Below are 15,361 nucleotides of genomic sequence, written 5' to 3'. Positions count from 1 at the left end.
ACAAATAGGTTTGTGTTCACGTGACATCACAACATTCCATAGACCTATAATATTTATTCATTTTCTACCGCTTTTTCCCTTTCGGGGTCGCGGGTGACTGGATCCCATCCCAGTGACTTTGGGCTTTAGGCGGGGTACACCCTGGACAGTGGCCAACTCGTCGCAGGGCCAACACAGCACGGCAAACTACGGCCCACGGGCCATATCTGGCCCGCCGGGCCTTTCAATCCGGCCTGCAAAGCTTGTCCAAGTAATATTTTAAAAAAGAGAGTGTCTGCAGAGCCGAAACTGGGTTAAGGTTAGGGTTAGGGTTAGGGTTAGGGTTAGCCATGAGGCCGCGGTTCCTGAAACTGCTCGGCCATTTGACGACGCCGAGGCTCTGCAGCCACGGACTTAAAAAAAAAAAAATGTTTGCGCTCAGGCATCTGTCTGCACTTGTATCCTTAATAAAAATGACGTGAAAAGAATCAAATAATAGATTCAATAGCCTATATTTGACAGAAAAGTGATATTTTATTTTATATTTAATTTTTTGGATATTTTTTTTTCACACCAATGATCGCGGGCCGGCCCTCCGCTACTTGCCTGGATTCGAATATGGCCCTCGAAGGAAAATAATTGCCCACCCCTGCCATAACCATTCACTCTCACATTTATTCACTAGGGCCAATTTAGAGTTGCCAATTTAGCCTAATGAATGAGTTACATATGGAATGTTGCGATGTCATCTGAAACCCCTAGAACCTTTGGTCAGGTGCTTGCTGGTGGCGCAGTGGTTTAAGATTAAAAACAACATTGCTCATATACGCTTGAACTTGCCACCAATGCGTGGGTTTGATTCCCGGTCTCGATCCCTTACCGTATGTCTATACGACAATGGTCCGGACAGAAAATCTTTTATGAAAAAGAGAACATTTGTCAGTCTATTTTCAACAATTCCGCTTTTGTCTTTTCTGAAGGGTAAATGATGCATGAAAGATTACATTGTTAACGTTTCCGGTACGTGGCTGGTGACTGGCTTCATCCTCAGTCATCGCAGCAGTGACCTCTGGCCTGCACAAACTCCTTTTCTCTCTCTCCCACACTTCGGTCCACACTTCTTCTGCTCCCCCTCTCTGCACACGAGTGCTTGATTCGCTGTCTGCTCGTGCATATTAATGAGCAGGAACAGCGGGCTGCTTTTAAAAGACGGAGAGAGGGAGAGAGAGAGAGAGAGAGAGAGAGAGAGAGAGAGAGAGAGAGAGAGAGAGAGAGAGAGAGAGAGAGAGAGAGAGAGAGAGAGAGAGAGAGAGAGAGAGAGAGAGAGAGAGAGAGAGAGAGAGAGAGAGAGAGAGAGAGAGAGAGAGAAGTAGTCCGAGGAGACGGGTCGGACTCGGGACGCACGTAACCAGGCGCGCACAGAGGAGCCCGGAGACACGGAAAAGAGCTGTGTTCTTCAAAAAGCGGAGAGTTTTGTAGAAAAAAAAGGCGCAGACTGTCCAGGAAACCATGAGTCGCTACGTGACGCTACTTTTGTTGGCGTTGGCTGTGTGCGTCTTGAGTGCAGAAGGTAAGTGAGTTTTTTACAGGTGCTGACATCTCTATAAACTCAATCATTATACCAACTTAATAGGACTGAATACACGTTATTTTGGTTGTAGTTACTCTGCAGTTTTATTCCACTTTAACTGGTTATGCAATCTTAAATATATTTATGTAGACTTGTTCACGTTGAATTTTCTTTATACTGAATACATCTTTGTCCTTATATAGGCAAAGAAAAAAAACAACAATCTAACGTTTAATTCCTTTGTCATTTATTTATTAATTGGTTTTGTAACAGACATGACGACAATAACGGTTGTTTATTGTTGTTGTTGTTGTTGTTTTCGTTAAATGACAGAAATAATGTACATTTCTTGAGTTACAAACTTTGAATGTGACTTTGAAAACAAACTGTGTCCCATTTCCCCCTCACTCATTGAGGCAGGGACACAGGCATCTGCTTTAAACCACTGTTTCTCAAACTGCGGTGCTTCAGTGCTGCTTCCGATCATACTAAAAGGCCTGCAGCTATTTAGAGAAAATATGCTTTACTTTGTCCTCATTTGTGTTGTCCTACATTAGAACCACGTAACCCATTTTTTCATCCCATTTTAGACCTGGTATGTGTTGTCCTGATCCGGTGGTAGACTAATGCTAAATCAAAATATGTTCTAATGTTGTAGTTTGAGAGCCACTTTGCAAATGTAAAGTATGATTAAAGGTGCACTATATCACTTTTCTACTTTTCTCCATTGAGATGTTTTTGTTTTGTCTGGAATGTTCCACTAAAGTATCACCATAGACAAGGATGTTATGTCACCAGGCTAAGTTACAGGTCAGATCTGTGTACAGGCAACCCCGCTAACACTACAAGGCATGTTATTCAAGGTATTTTTGAGCAACAGTACCATAATAATAAGCAGAAGATTGGCAAGTTTAGTGGAATACTGCGGAACATTCAAGGTAAAGCAATCACAACTTGCTGTTGAAAAGAAGGCAGATCCTCAGTTTGAAAAGTGGCATATTGGACCTTTAAGAAGCAGGAGATACATTGGGTTTTTAATGCTCAAAGTAAGAAAAACAGACTTATGTAAGTATTATTTCTGTAGACAGAGATAGATCAAATGAATGCTATACTGTGAAACATGTCAGGCAAAGTCTCCATTAACAAAGTGCACATTTATTAAACAGCTAACATTAATTTTCTTCGGAAATTAAAACAATGACAGATACACATTTTTGAAAATCCTTGGGTAAAGGTTTTGATCGATAAATATTTGGAACATCTTTGTTTAAGATGACAAGAAAGCAAGCTTTAATTCATCTGAAAAATGACTAAAATATCATGTTGAGCGTTCTGGTTGTCTGTTCTGGCAGCAGGTTTGTTCCTCTCCTTGGCTGTCAGCCTGGCACCAGCAACACTCGCCATATGCTGCCACTTCCACACACTCGCATTTGGACATGGACAAACAAGCATGAACTTTGAAAAGTGGCTTCTGAAGTCACAGAATTAATCACTGGAATGAAATAATGATATACTAAATATAGACTTTTTACACAATGGTCACTCTTTTTTTGTTGTAAATAATATTCAGTAGTATAGTGGCCGTACATTAACTGAGAATGGTAGATTTTTTATTTTATTTTTACTTAAAACACAGAACAGAACACGACCAGAGAGCGAAAATACAAATACACATAACATAAAAGTCATTCAGTTCATTCTTTAGAGGTAGAGATTACAAAGCGTTTCATAGAGTGAGAAAAATAGTGTGAAATGTATCCATTTCCAAATGAAGTCCGAATGTCATTGTTTTCATTTGTCTTTGTCTGTCACTATGTCAGTCCAGTCCTTGATCATCAGTGAGTTTTTTGTCATCCATTTCTTTGTGATAGCCCTTTATCCCACTGCCAAAAGTACATTCCGGAGGTACCCTTTTATTGTGTCCATAGCAGGAGTTTTGAGGCCCAAGTACATAGTTCTAAAATTGACTGGGATGGTAATATCAAAAACAGTGCTTTGTTCATTTCAGTCCAATATTTTTGAACAACAGAACAGTTCCACAACACGTGATAATTGTTTGCCTCCAGGCTGCCACAGTTTCTTCAACACTAAATAATAATAATGCCCACTTTGACATGGCGTTATGAAAAAACTTGACATTTTTTCAAGCTAAATTCCTTCCAGACATGTGATTTTGAGGTCCTCCTCTGGGATTTACACACATTTTCCCATTTTTCGTCCGTCAAAATAAGGTTTCCTTCTATTTCCTTTTTGTTTTTAATATATTTAGTAGAGCAGCTGTCCAGATTGGCAATGCATTTATATTTACATATTTTATTCCCCCGTGAAACTTCTGATTTATAAGCCTTTCTTTAATTTCTTGGTTATAACTGTAAATACCTTTGAAAGTCCAGTTTCATATGATTATCTTTCATAATCTGGTGAAAAAAGTTTTTACCTTTTGTAATCCAGACTTTGAATCTCAGGTCAGTCCTATTTGGTACAAAATCTTGGTCATAAACCAACCAGATTAAGATTTTAACATCTTTGTTTATGTCTTGATTAGCTCCTTCCATGACGTAAGAACAGATTTTACCCAGGGATTCCTAACTTCCTCCAAATGACTCAATGGTTTGTCATCTGTCAGTATGGCCTGTACAGGAATCCCCGGCACAACATTAATCTCAATATTTTTCCATTAAGCTTCATACTCTTGATCAGACGCAGCAACGCTCGATTTGAGCTGAAATGAAGTTATTTACAACCTTTCAGTCAAGGTGAACCCCAACGTCCTTTTTCTTTTGATAGAAAGTTTTAAAAATTGGATTTGAGGTTTCTTGCCTTGCCATACAAATCTTGAGATTGTTTTATTTTAAAACATCTTGGCAAAACATTACTTTTTATAGTTTTAATCTTTTGACTTGTATGACTTGAAAGATATACTTGTATGTATATCTTTCTTTATAGTGGAGAAAAGAGGAGTATAGTTTTTCTCAAAGACTGTTGATAGTTCTTTATGGAGAACCACACCTAAATATTTAAGGGATTTCGTTAGTCATTTAAAATGTTTAGGTTTTGCTAAAGGACAGAGGAGAGCGCCAGTAAGAGAGGATTTCATTTTTTTGTACATTCAGTTTGTATCCAGACATTGGACCAATGTCATGAAGGAAATTCATCCCATTAGGTGTGGAAATGTCTGGTTGTCTATTCAAGTAAAGACATTATGTGGGTTGAACAAAAGTGTATATTGGTGGACATTAGGATTAATCTCTCTCTCGACTAACCCTATATTATGTATTCATTTGTGATACTTGTGTAAGTTTGAGACATCTAAGGTTTGCAGGTGGCACGTTCGCAGTGGCTAGCACTCTTGCCTCACAGCAAGAAGGTTGCAGGTTTGACTCCCGGGCCGACCGGGCCTTTTTGTGTCTAGTTTGCAATCAGATCTACAACTTTACAGAAAATGGGTCTCTTCCTGGTGGAGAATACCGCTATCAAAGTAAACACACTCCCATTAATATTTCCTTAGACCAGTGTAAATCTGCCATCTTTATCTTTGTGTTCAAAAATATGTTCAAAGGCTGTTCTGCTTGAGATTCGGCCACACCCCGCTTATGTTTTGCCCCTGTATGAGGAATAGTAAAGTCTTTTATAACCACATTTAGGTTTTGATCTTCTGAGTTGTTTAACGGATTCGATCGCAGCCCAACAGACCTGACTGAGCTGAGCTGAACATCGGGGAGCTCCAAGAATGTTATATTTAAAGGTGCACTATGTAGATTTTCTGGTGCCTGCTCGTCCATCATACCAAGAATGTTCCACAATATGACATTAAACTTATCTATTTTGCAGTTATTCAATAACAGATGTTTTTATCACTAAACACACCTTGGAATTGCTCATTCTTAACAGGGTAGCCTCTTCACAGATCTGACCTGTAACTTGTTAGTTAGTAGTTCCAGAATCGTTTTCTTATGTCTCTACATTGACACAATACTCAAATAATGCTTGAAAACTGTGATTTTATTTTACTCAGGAATTTCATAGTCCTCGACCATGATCTCTGAAGAAAATGTGTTGTACGCTTGACCCATCTATCAATCCATGGGTTTCAGTCACGTGGCGTAGGCTTATTTGTTGTCGTGGCCTTTTTGAGGATGTCACTGTATGTGTAGCCTATCTTCGCTGTTAGATAATGTGAAAAATAGCACATCTCACTGAAAATGAAAAGGGGCGATACGTAAAGAAGACAGAATTTTTGGGGTTTGATCTTTTTCTTTGACTTGGCAATTTGCTGATGCTTAAAATCACCAAAAACTTGCCACAACTAGTAATAGCAGACATTTACATCACGCTTCTTCGTCCACAGCCGATCTCCGTACAAGCAAAGTGGAATTTCTTGGAGTCTTAGTGAACAATAATACTTTCCTTTGAAACCTGTTTTTTTATCACAAGATGGCAGTAGTCGCATCACTTCGGACACATGAATTTTACCGGGTGTTAAACCTATCAGGAGGCTCACAGGAAGATCATTGGCAGCCTTGTTGGTCCGATTCCAGCTCCAACTAGTGCATAATTGTCGTTTCGTCCTTCGGTGGTCGAAGAAGCCGTGTCCATCAATCAGCACCAGGCCAACTCCTGCCACAGAATTATAGCTTATCACCAATAAAACACTTTGCATATCTGTGAACATGTTGCTGTGTTTTAAACCTTTTTTTGTTTGTAAATCACTGTAAATAAAATGCACGTGGATCTGCAACATCTAAAATCGTCTCAGCTCTGCTCTGTCCTCGTCATTGCCGCTGAAGTTGCTATCCGGGCGTAACAATATCTCAAAAAGCAATGCTGTATGAGTATAAATCATTATTGTTTAGCTCTACATCATACAATAAGATTCTCTGTTCAGTTAAAAAAAAAAAAAACATTCAACGGGTGCTTAATACTGACAAATGCTGCTAAACAAGAATCCCAAGCATTTCAGACCATGTTTGTGGAGGTCTAAAGAAAACTACAGGGTTAGAAGCGGTTAGATGGAATATGACCCCAAAGAGACGGGACATTTTGTTATTTGCAGCCATTTAAATTGTGATAACTCTTGCAGCACTCTTCCAACACTCTGGAACAGATGGCGTTTTGGTGTTTTTGTTCTGGTTGATTAAAAGAAAATGAAAATACTGACTGCTTTTATCTTTGGAGATCTGGTTGTGGACACACTGACCTGTTTACCGGCCTTAGCTGTGTGTTTGGATCCTATGTAGTGGCAGATTTAGTGAGGGCTCAGAGCTGATGGATTGAGTAGACCTTGGACGTGTTGGTTCCTACACCTCTGAGTCTAATTCACACACACCTCCTCCCAGCTGCTCATGGCACGGTAAATTTGGCGTATCATTCTATCTGTGAACATGTAACATCCCCATATATCTGTTCTCTGTGTAGGCTTGGTGCGTCATTGCAATGCCTTGATTATCATAGGAATGCATAGAAAAGGTGCAAAGTAGATGTGGCGGCGTAATGATAAACACTCTCATCTCGCAACAAAAATGCCCATGATTAAATTCCCAACATCGTTTGAATATTGTGTTTTACTTATAGAGTTTGTATGTTCTCCTTGTGTCCGGGTGGATTTCCTCAAGTCGGTCTGTTTTCCCCATCAACCTAAAACACTGTAAATAGGTTAATATTCCAGCTAGGTCTTAAAAGATTGCCCCAGTGGTATTGAAGGTATTTGGCGAAAAGCTGAGGACTGTTTTTCCTATTGGGACAAAAAGTGTATCTTGTCGTGTTTGTTGAGTTGCTTTGTTAACGCCCTCAAACTAAAACCTTATAAACAGGATAATCCAACACCCAAATTTGTGAGAAATAAAGAACAGCATTCACACAGCTTGATCAAAGGTCAAATTGACTTTTTAAGCTTTTTACTAAGTTTTTGTCCCTTCATCAAAAACATACCGTGAGTTTTACTTTGTTTCATTTATCCTGTTGACGAGCTTATCTTATCTGAATCCCTCAGTTTCCGTTTTCTGTGCATTGCAGATCTGAAACCCAAAAATCTCTTGTCAGTTGTTAAGTCCATCATATTGTGTTTAACGATCGCACAGTTCGATTAGCATGTCATCATTTTTTCACTTAAATTTCGTGATGGAAAGGGATATATAGTTTTCCACACTATTTAAAGAAAACATGGAATAGTCAAAAGCGTGTTTAAAGGGGAATTAAAGCTGACATGATATGCCCACTTGTAAGTATACCATATATCCTTAATATGTGCCTAGTGTAATGTTGCAAAGCAGTAAATGGTTTAAGAGGTGTAATATGAAAACTGCATAATTTTCACAAACTTTCTGCTCCAGTTCACTTTGTCCTTCTGTGTTTTGTCTTTACAGCATACAAGTGCAGATGCACCAGGAAAGGACCAAAGATCCGGTACAAGGATGTGCAGAAGCTGGAGATCAAACCCAAGCACCCGTTCTGTCAGGAGAAGATGATTTTGTGAGTCAATAAGTCAACCAACAGTAGATGGCATTGGTTCTTGACCATTTTAACCATCAGCCCAACCTTTGCAAAATGTTACATTTGCATTGAGACCTTTTACAAACACAAAAGTCTTTAAGATGTCAGCAATATCCACTTGCAACTCGCTGTCTATTGCGTGATATTCAAGTATTTTATTTAATTGGAGCACAAGAAGTAAGGAATAACTGTGACCTAACAGAGCGCTGTTGTGCACAGAACCAATAAACTGTAGTATTATATTTTTGCTGTCGGTGCTCTCGGCTCCATCCTTATGAATCACTGGTGTTGTCATCCAGATTTAATCAAAGCAAAATAGCCTATGTGTGTCCTCAACAATGCTTATATTGTGCAATTGAAAAGAGACGCAAACAACTCAACATTATGCACAAAAAATAAAATATAATAACAATTTGTTCCTCACATGCTGCCAACCAAAAGCCAAGATTACATGACCTGAACTAAATTAGAATCTACCAAAAGTGTCTTTCAATTCTGCAATTTTGATATCAAAGATATGAATTAATGGTAACACAATATATAATAGCCTGTAATATTTTAGTGGAGGTAAAGTAAATTGATTGTTGTTAAGATGCAGATTTTGTGGTTTTGGTTGACCAGGATATATGCTTTTTCAAATTTGTATGTTTCAGGTTTTCCTTTTATTTCCTCATTACAAATAATATATAAACAATACAAGAATACTAGCTCATGCCTCTATCTGGGACAGTGACACCATCAAGAACATAGGTATCCAATTTGGCAATTATTGCAGCACAGACAACAGATGGTTTGCCATTACCTCTTCCCAGGATACAGCTTGAAGCCAGACAGTGAACTCTGCTGCCACCTGCTGCCAAAACACACATATGCCAGCCAGAAACAGGTGGCGCTGACTTTACACACAGCAGGAAGAATAAAAGATCATATTATTCTACAGTGCTTTGCCTGTTGGGATGAATTCGTTTTTTTAAATATTTGGATTACACAATATTTTAAGAATGTTTATGATACATTATATAAACAAGTTGTATAAAGAGGGGTTTTTGTCAATATTTTTGGATGGTAATGTTTTTGTCTTTCCTTGCACAAAATCTGTAATGCTCTTTAGCTTGTGACATTAATCTGCAAGAATGTCTCTGACTTTGCTGGAGTTCAGTACATTTCAATATGCTGGTCTATCCACTTTATGCAAGTCTTTTCCATGCAGCCACAATCACGCCAGCCTATTAGCATCATATTAGCATGGAGCAGGAGCCACTAGTTACTGCTAGAGCTTGGTTTAAAATGCAGCCACTAAGTTCAGCTCTTCTGTGACCCTGGCTGCCCTTAATCAGGACAATCATTGGGAAAAACAATTCTCCTACCTGTCAACTTCGTATTACTGTAACAATATATATGGGGATATATGTCACTATTATTGTGTAGTAAGGTTAATTGTCCGTTTGATTTCCTCTGTATCTCTATGTGAGTAGCCTGCAGCTACGAGAGGACAACATAAAAACTAAAGAAGGAGCCAGGTGCATGGGAATATCGCATAACAAATTGACATTGGAAAAAATTTAGCTCAGAGTTGAATTGTATGCACAGGTGAAACAGGGTGTGCACCTGCTGCGACAGGGTGGAGATCAAAGTCTTTTGCTCCACACACAGCAGCACAGCATGAGGACTTGTTAGTTACATTTTAAAACAATGTTAGAACAGGTATCACACACAATGCCTCTTCAAAGGTTCCAGGTGCATTACATTGTTGCTTTGTAACACACACTGCAACTCTTTTCCTTGCAGCTGAAATGTTTTGCAGGTGTAACAGGGCTGTAGCTGCAGAGTGGAGATCAAAGTGTGTTTTGGCAATGAATTGTTTTTACACACTTATGTCTTCAATACAACGTTATAGCAGATAACACTGTACATCTAGTCTCTTCAAAAGTGTTTAACATTGTTGTTTGGTAGCACTGTACATTTTGAAATATATTTAAACACTTACATTATTAATCATATTATGTTTATGTTCCTTGATCTTGTGTTTAACTGTTTGCATTTTGCTCTTGATTTATTTTGAGTGTCCCCTTTCTTTACCGTTTAGTATATTTTGTATTCAAGCTTCCCCTTGCTGTGTCCCAACTTGGGTTTCCTCCTCTTATGAAACCTTTCACTAACCACATTAGTGACTCAATGCTGCCTGAATGGAAATGAGGGAAAGTAAAGCTTGAATGAACACACTAATTAGGTTAGATTGCACCCTGATGAGCTGTATGGGCAAAAAACCAAAGCAGATATGAAGGCTTTGTAATGACTTCAGCCTCCAGGAAATGTCCTATCTGTTGAATACACACTTACTGCCTCTAAGGCCAATTCTTATGTAACAAAACCTATAGAGAGAACCCTTGTTAGAGACTCAATGGATTGGAAAATGGATGCAAACTTTTTAATCAAGTCAACACAGAGTTTTTATGTAGGAGAGAGCCTATTCACTTGTTGTCAGTGTCTTTAACATTCATGGGCTGGTGCCTTTTTGACTAGCCGGTTGTTCAGAGAGGCCCCACGGCGCGGGGGTGTTTTCCCACATTTCTCTTGTTTGGCCTGAATATGCCACATGCAGGTCGACTGTCTCAAACGTTTCCCTGCACTTACAGCTAAAGACAGGCCAATTGACTCAATGTGCTGGATATCAACATGGACAACGTGCTTTTGTTAGGAAACTTGATGGTGCAAAACAATTAATCATTTGTGTCGGACAAGCATTCAAATAGGACCAAATGGTTTTGAGCAACAATGCAGGACATTATTCCAACTGACTGTGTCGGAAACCCTTTTAATGTTGGCTAAAATGAGTAAAATGTTTGTGTCTTAGTGTGACGATGGAGAATGTGGCACGGTTCAAAGGTCAGGAGTACTGTCTTCACCCTAAACTTCAGAGTACCAAGAACCTGGTCAAGTGGTTCCGCATCTGGAAGGACAAACACAGGTATTTTTAATAATGCTTTACTTTATTTTGCACTACATTCAAGCACTGTAAACGTTCACGCACAGATATAAAAGCCTTGTTTCCTTTTAGGTCTACTAATGTATCGGATTTTTATTTTACATTTCCTGAAAAATAACACAAAATTCAAATATTGATCTCTCTGATAATGATTGTAAGGATTTTGTTTACTTTGTGTTGTGGTTCTCATATCAGAAAGCAGGATGAGCCCCAGACTTTGGGTTGCCGGATCTGAATACTTACATGATAGCACCTGCAGCAGATCTATCACTGACTGTGCTGAATAGAGAAACGTCTTCCTGACTCAGAACGTAAAGGTTTTGGGCTTGATTAACCGAGCTCAGCCATCATAAGCAGCTGGCTATTTTACGTCCATTTCATAGATCTCCAATCTAAATAAATGTGTTGCCACTTGTATTGAACCCCTTTTTTGAGGCGAAAACTGCAGTCAGGTTAACACATCCTCTACTTTTACACAGTAACGCTGGGTAAAAGTAGTCATCTGGAAATATGAATTTGTCTTGCCCAACCGTGACTGAGTGTGAGCCCGGTATAAAGCTCTGTAGTCTGTTGCTCTGTAGCTGCGGCAATCAATTTCCGCTTATGTAATAATCTTTTTATTATTACATGTGCGACTGTACACCGTTCTCGCTCTAAATAACAGCTGGAAAACTAAACCAAGTTATACAGCTCCGGCCCACGTGGAAATACTGTTTTCTGAATCTGGTGTACAGGTTAGAGTAAAAAGGCTGTTCATCTTTCACAGCATAACAATATCAAAAGAGGGTTAATGCAATTTTCAAGGAAAACAACAGTTGTTTTTGATGTAAGATTGTTTGTACAATCGCATTAATTCCAAAAATATTTCTGAACATATACATAAAGCATGATACAAGTGTGAATTTTGTTCACGGGCACAAATCTAGCGTGGTGATAAAGAGGATCTCCTGTTTTCTAATTAAACAATACCTCACCGTGCATTCTTAAATTTAATACAATATCATATCAACAATGACACAGTGAGGACTGAGCATTTTGGAAATAATCAAACTGCTCCAAGTAATATTGTCTGTTTTTCTTTTATTTGCAGGGTGTATGAAGCCTAAGACCATAACCTTCCATCACTTCTGGATCACATGACGAAACATGCCGGACTATATAACTTAACATGTGAAGTAATCTACAATCAAACGATGCTTCTTGTTCCTGACATCCATCTATCAATCGTATATAGTGGATTTGTGGATGAACATATGTTGTCAAAAATACTCTTTCAGCCGTTTTCAATATTACTCTTACATAAGGCATGGGGAAACATACATATTTACTTTGTATTATTTCAAAGGACTTGTGCATATATTCTTTCGTTGTGCGTGATCCAGAATATGCTGTTTTTTTCAGTGCTGTATCTGGAAGTGCCGTGTTCTGTGATGTGCATTTGTGAGCTCCAGCTTTCATTCCGTGTCATATAGCAATCCATATATCCATTATTAATATGTAATGAATCATTTGTTTTTTATAAATCATAATTGGGCTTAACACACAATACAGTTCAGGGCAAAATGAGCTATGTGCCATTCTTAACAGACCAGTAGGGGGTTAGAAAACATTGCTTTCTTTTGATGTGGTAGGAGTTAACATCACACGTTTAAAAATTAATGATAGACAAAGAATGGTACAAAACAGTTAGCTATGCCTGATTTGCTGCCTAAATCTATTCAAAGCAGTCACCTGTGATTTGATACACTTCTCTCAATATCTGCTGTAGTTACAGTAAACTAACAAAAGGCTATTATTACTGTCGTTCTAATCCAAAAGACGAAGCTATTGAGTGCTACCGTACACTGGTAAACCTATAACAGAGTCTACCTATTCTATTATGCTGTGTGTGCTCTTTTTGTAATAGTGATGGGGTGTGGTTTTGTTATATTCACAACACATTTTCACGGAATTTGCATTATTCTTATTTTATAGAAGTTATAAAATAAACTTTAAATATAGACCTATATATAAGCTATAGATATAATATGGCTATAGATTTTGTAAATGGACTGTAAGCTTGTATGTAACTGATTATTTTGAAGATGAGTATTTGTATAGACCAGACCCTTTGTAAATGTCACTCCTGTGAGTGTAAAACATACAGCAATAAAGTGTCTATACATATCAAAGCTCGTATAGTATCTCTTTGTGATTGTCTAAAAATAGAGCTTGGATATGGGAGACAGCTCTTGTCTTAAGTAGCTTGGATTTTTTTACTTTTTTTGTATAAGTTCACCATTAAACTTTACTAGTTGTATTCCAAACCATGGTAAGGTTTTCTGTATGGGCATGAGTTTACATTAAGCTACATCTCTAGAGATGGTTTTCAAAGAAAAGAAAACCTGTAGATGGCTTCATTTTGTGTAAAGTCTGGCAGTGGTTTTACAGTAATGCTGCTATGAAGCATATTGGCCACTAGATGGCAGTATAAATCCACTGGTGGTTCACAGTTAGTATTGCACTTGCATAGGCCTATAACCATAGAAGAAGTGAAAGGCATCAACCTCAATTAATGTATACATAGCCAAGTTATAGGTAAGTTATAGTTTTGTATATTTTTCATCCAGCCAACATATATAGTAAACAATTAATCTCATTAGTTTACATCAGCCCTGAGCTCTATTTTAGTTGCCTGGCCTGGTCCATTCAAATCTCCTTGTATTCATCCATACTTTCTTTCAAAATTGTTATAACACATTGTCTCAACATGTTTCCCTAAAACCAAGATCCACTTTTAGACAAGTAACGTGCTGACACGTTACTTGTCTAAACAGCAGGCTGCATACTCTTGCAACTTTATTCGTTCATCTTTGACTCTATGATTCTTAAACAGTTGCCTGGCCCGCCATAACAAACCAGAAGCCGCGTCTCTTTGGAAACCTGAACGTCAATAACATCCGATGTAAAGTCAAGTCTCAGTTCTGCCTAGCTACAGAGGGGCGTGTCACTCTCCGGCTGCGCGGTCCCTCTGCGCGCGGCACTACGCGGGGGCGGGATCACTATTTCCCCGGCCCCGCCCCTGGTCCAGCCCTCCTCCTCCGGCAGCTCCGGCAGCTGTGTTTCACTCCAGCAGCGCCAGCGACCTGCGAGAAGAGCCGAGCCGAGCCCGACTGCTACCGCCGACCGAAGCGCCTTTCGCCACACGCAAGTTTTCTGACATGTTACCGACACAAGTTCACGAGTCAACGCTCTAAACTCCGTCGACGTAGGCTAGAATCCGGACATCGGCTCTTGAAAAAAACGAGGACGCAAAATTGATGCATCTCGCTGTACGTCGCGGCTTGTTTTGACCTGGTAAGTTGCTAACGCCGCTGCTGCCCGTGACGATTAGCTTACGCTGCTAACGCTCTACTGGCACTTCCTCAATATTAGCCTCGGAGAGCTTTATATTGCCGCGTAATTCTTAGCTATTACCTAACTGTATATTCATATGACACGTTGGATGCATTTCGATAAATTAAATTAAGACTTTACTTTAATTGGTTAATTCATAATTGAATTTGATAGATGCTAATAGCGGCTAATAGCTATCAACAGTGGCAGGGTCAACATAACGTTAGGTGCAAGCTAACTTCAAACGTTAAATTAATGATATGGTTATGTTTTTGGACGTTTGCACCGGTTAAAACAATAGCTTAAGTGTCATGGTTCACGAAGACAATTCTCGTGGTTAAATATAGGGCACTCGAGAATCACCTGGCGTTGACGTTTTGTGAGAAGAACAAGTCTATATTTTTTTTTACGAACAGTCTGTCCATTGTTAACACCAGAGCCCGGGAGTTTCGCTTTCTCATAAACGCTGGAAACATTTTTCACGTTAAGATGAATGTTTCCTGGTTTGATTTCCCCAGGATGCCTCGGAATGTTCTGGTGCTTTGGCGACTCTGCATTGTTAAGAGTATAATAACCTTGGATGACGCTATTTCTCGTGACTTTTGACAGTTGTTTTAATAAAGGAAGTGGGGCTTTGTAACTCCCCCCAGTGCGTTACATAATGTTTTCTGACTGAGCTTTTGTCTGTATTAGATTGAAAATATAATGTAGAATAGTGTGCATTGCTAAAATGGTATGTTTCGGTGGCTGAAATGGACGTAGTGGGGCTTCCAGTTCGATGTAACGTAATAGTCAATATGTAATCTAATGTAATAGACATGAGATTAGAAAGTGTCATTCCTTCAAAGGGAGGGGGAGGAAAGTCTATTCTGTAACTTATGAATCATTAAAATAAAAGCTTCTGTTAAGAGAGTGTAATTTAAGTTAGATTTTAACCAAAGATGAGCAGCAAAATAAATGGT

At 38.9% G+C, this 15,361-nt stretch overlaps 2 protein-coding genes across 6 annotated transcripts in view; both read left to right on the top strand.

Annotated features, from left to right (window-relative positions):
• Window positions 1-1,352: 1,352 nt before the first annotated feature.
• Window positions 1,353-13,195, top strand: cxcl14 (chemokine (C-X-C motif) ligand 14). The gene is made up of 4 exons (XM_072435235.1): window positions 1,353-1,549; window positions 7,912-8,017; window positions 10,893-11,006; window positions 12,115-13,195. The coding sequence occupies exons 1-4, from the start codon at window positions 1,489-1,491 to the stop codon at window positions 12,128-12,130; spliced, it is 297 nt and encodes a 98-aa protein (XP_072291336.1). The 5' UTR covers window positions 1,353-1,488; the 3' UTR covers window positions 12,131-13,195.
• A 909-nt stretch (window positions 13,196-14,104) lies between these two features.
• Window positions 14,105-15,361, top strand: part of fam13b (family with sequence similarity 13 member B) — a 60,282-nt gene continuing 59,025 nt past the window's right edge. For 4 of the 5 annotated variants that reach the window (XM_072435263.1, XM_072435272.1, XM_072435280.1 and 1 more), the window contains exon 1: window positions 14,105-14,360. The gene's annotated coding sequence lies outside the window, so the exon portion shown is untranslated. The remainder of the gene's footprint in view (window positions 14,361-15,361) is intronic. The other variant, XM_072435255.1, reaches the window with a different exon arrangement.

This window comes from Eucyclogobius newberryi, unplaced genomic scaffold (assembly GCF_026437365.1).
Source record: "Eucyclogobius newberryi isolate DKJ021-1_F unplaced genomic scaffold, fEucNew1.0.hap1 SCAF_11, whole genome shotgun sequence".
NCBI lineage: Eukaryota > Metazoa > Chordata > Actinopteri > Gobiiformes > Gobiidae > Eucyclogobius > Eucyclogobius newberryi.
This window is presented reverse-complemented; position numbering and strand designations above follow the sequence as displayed.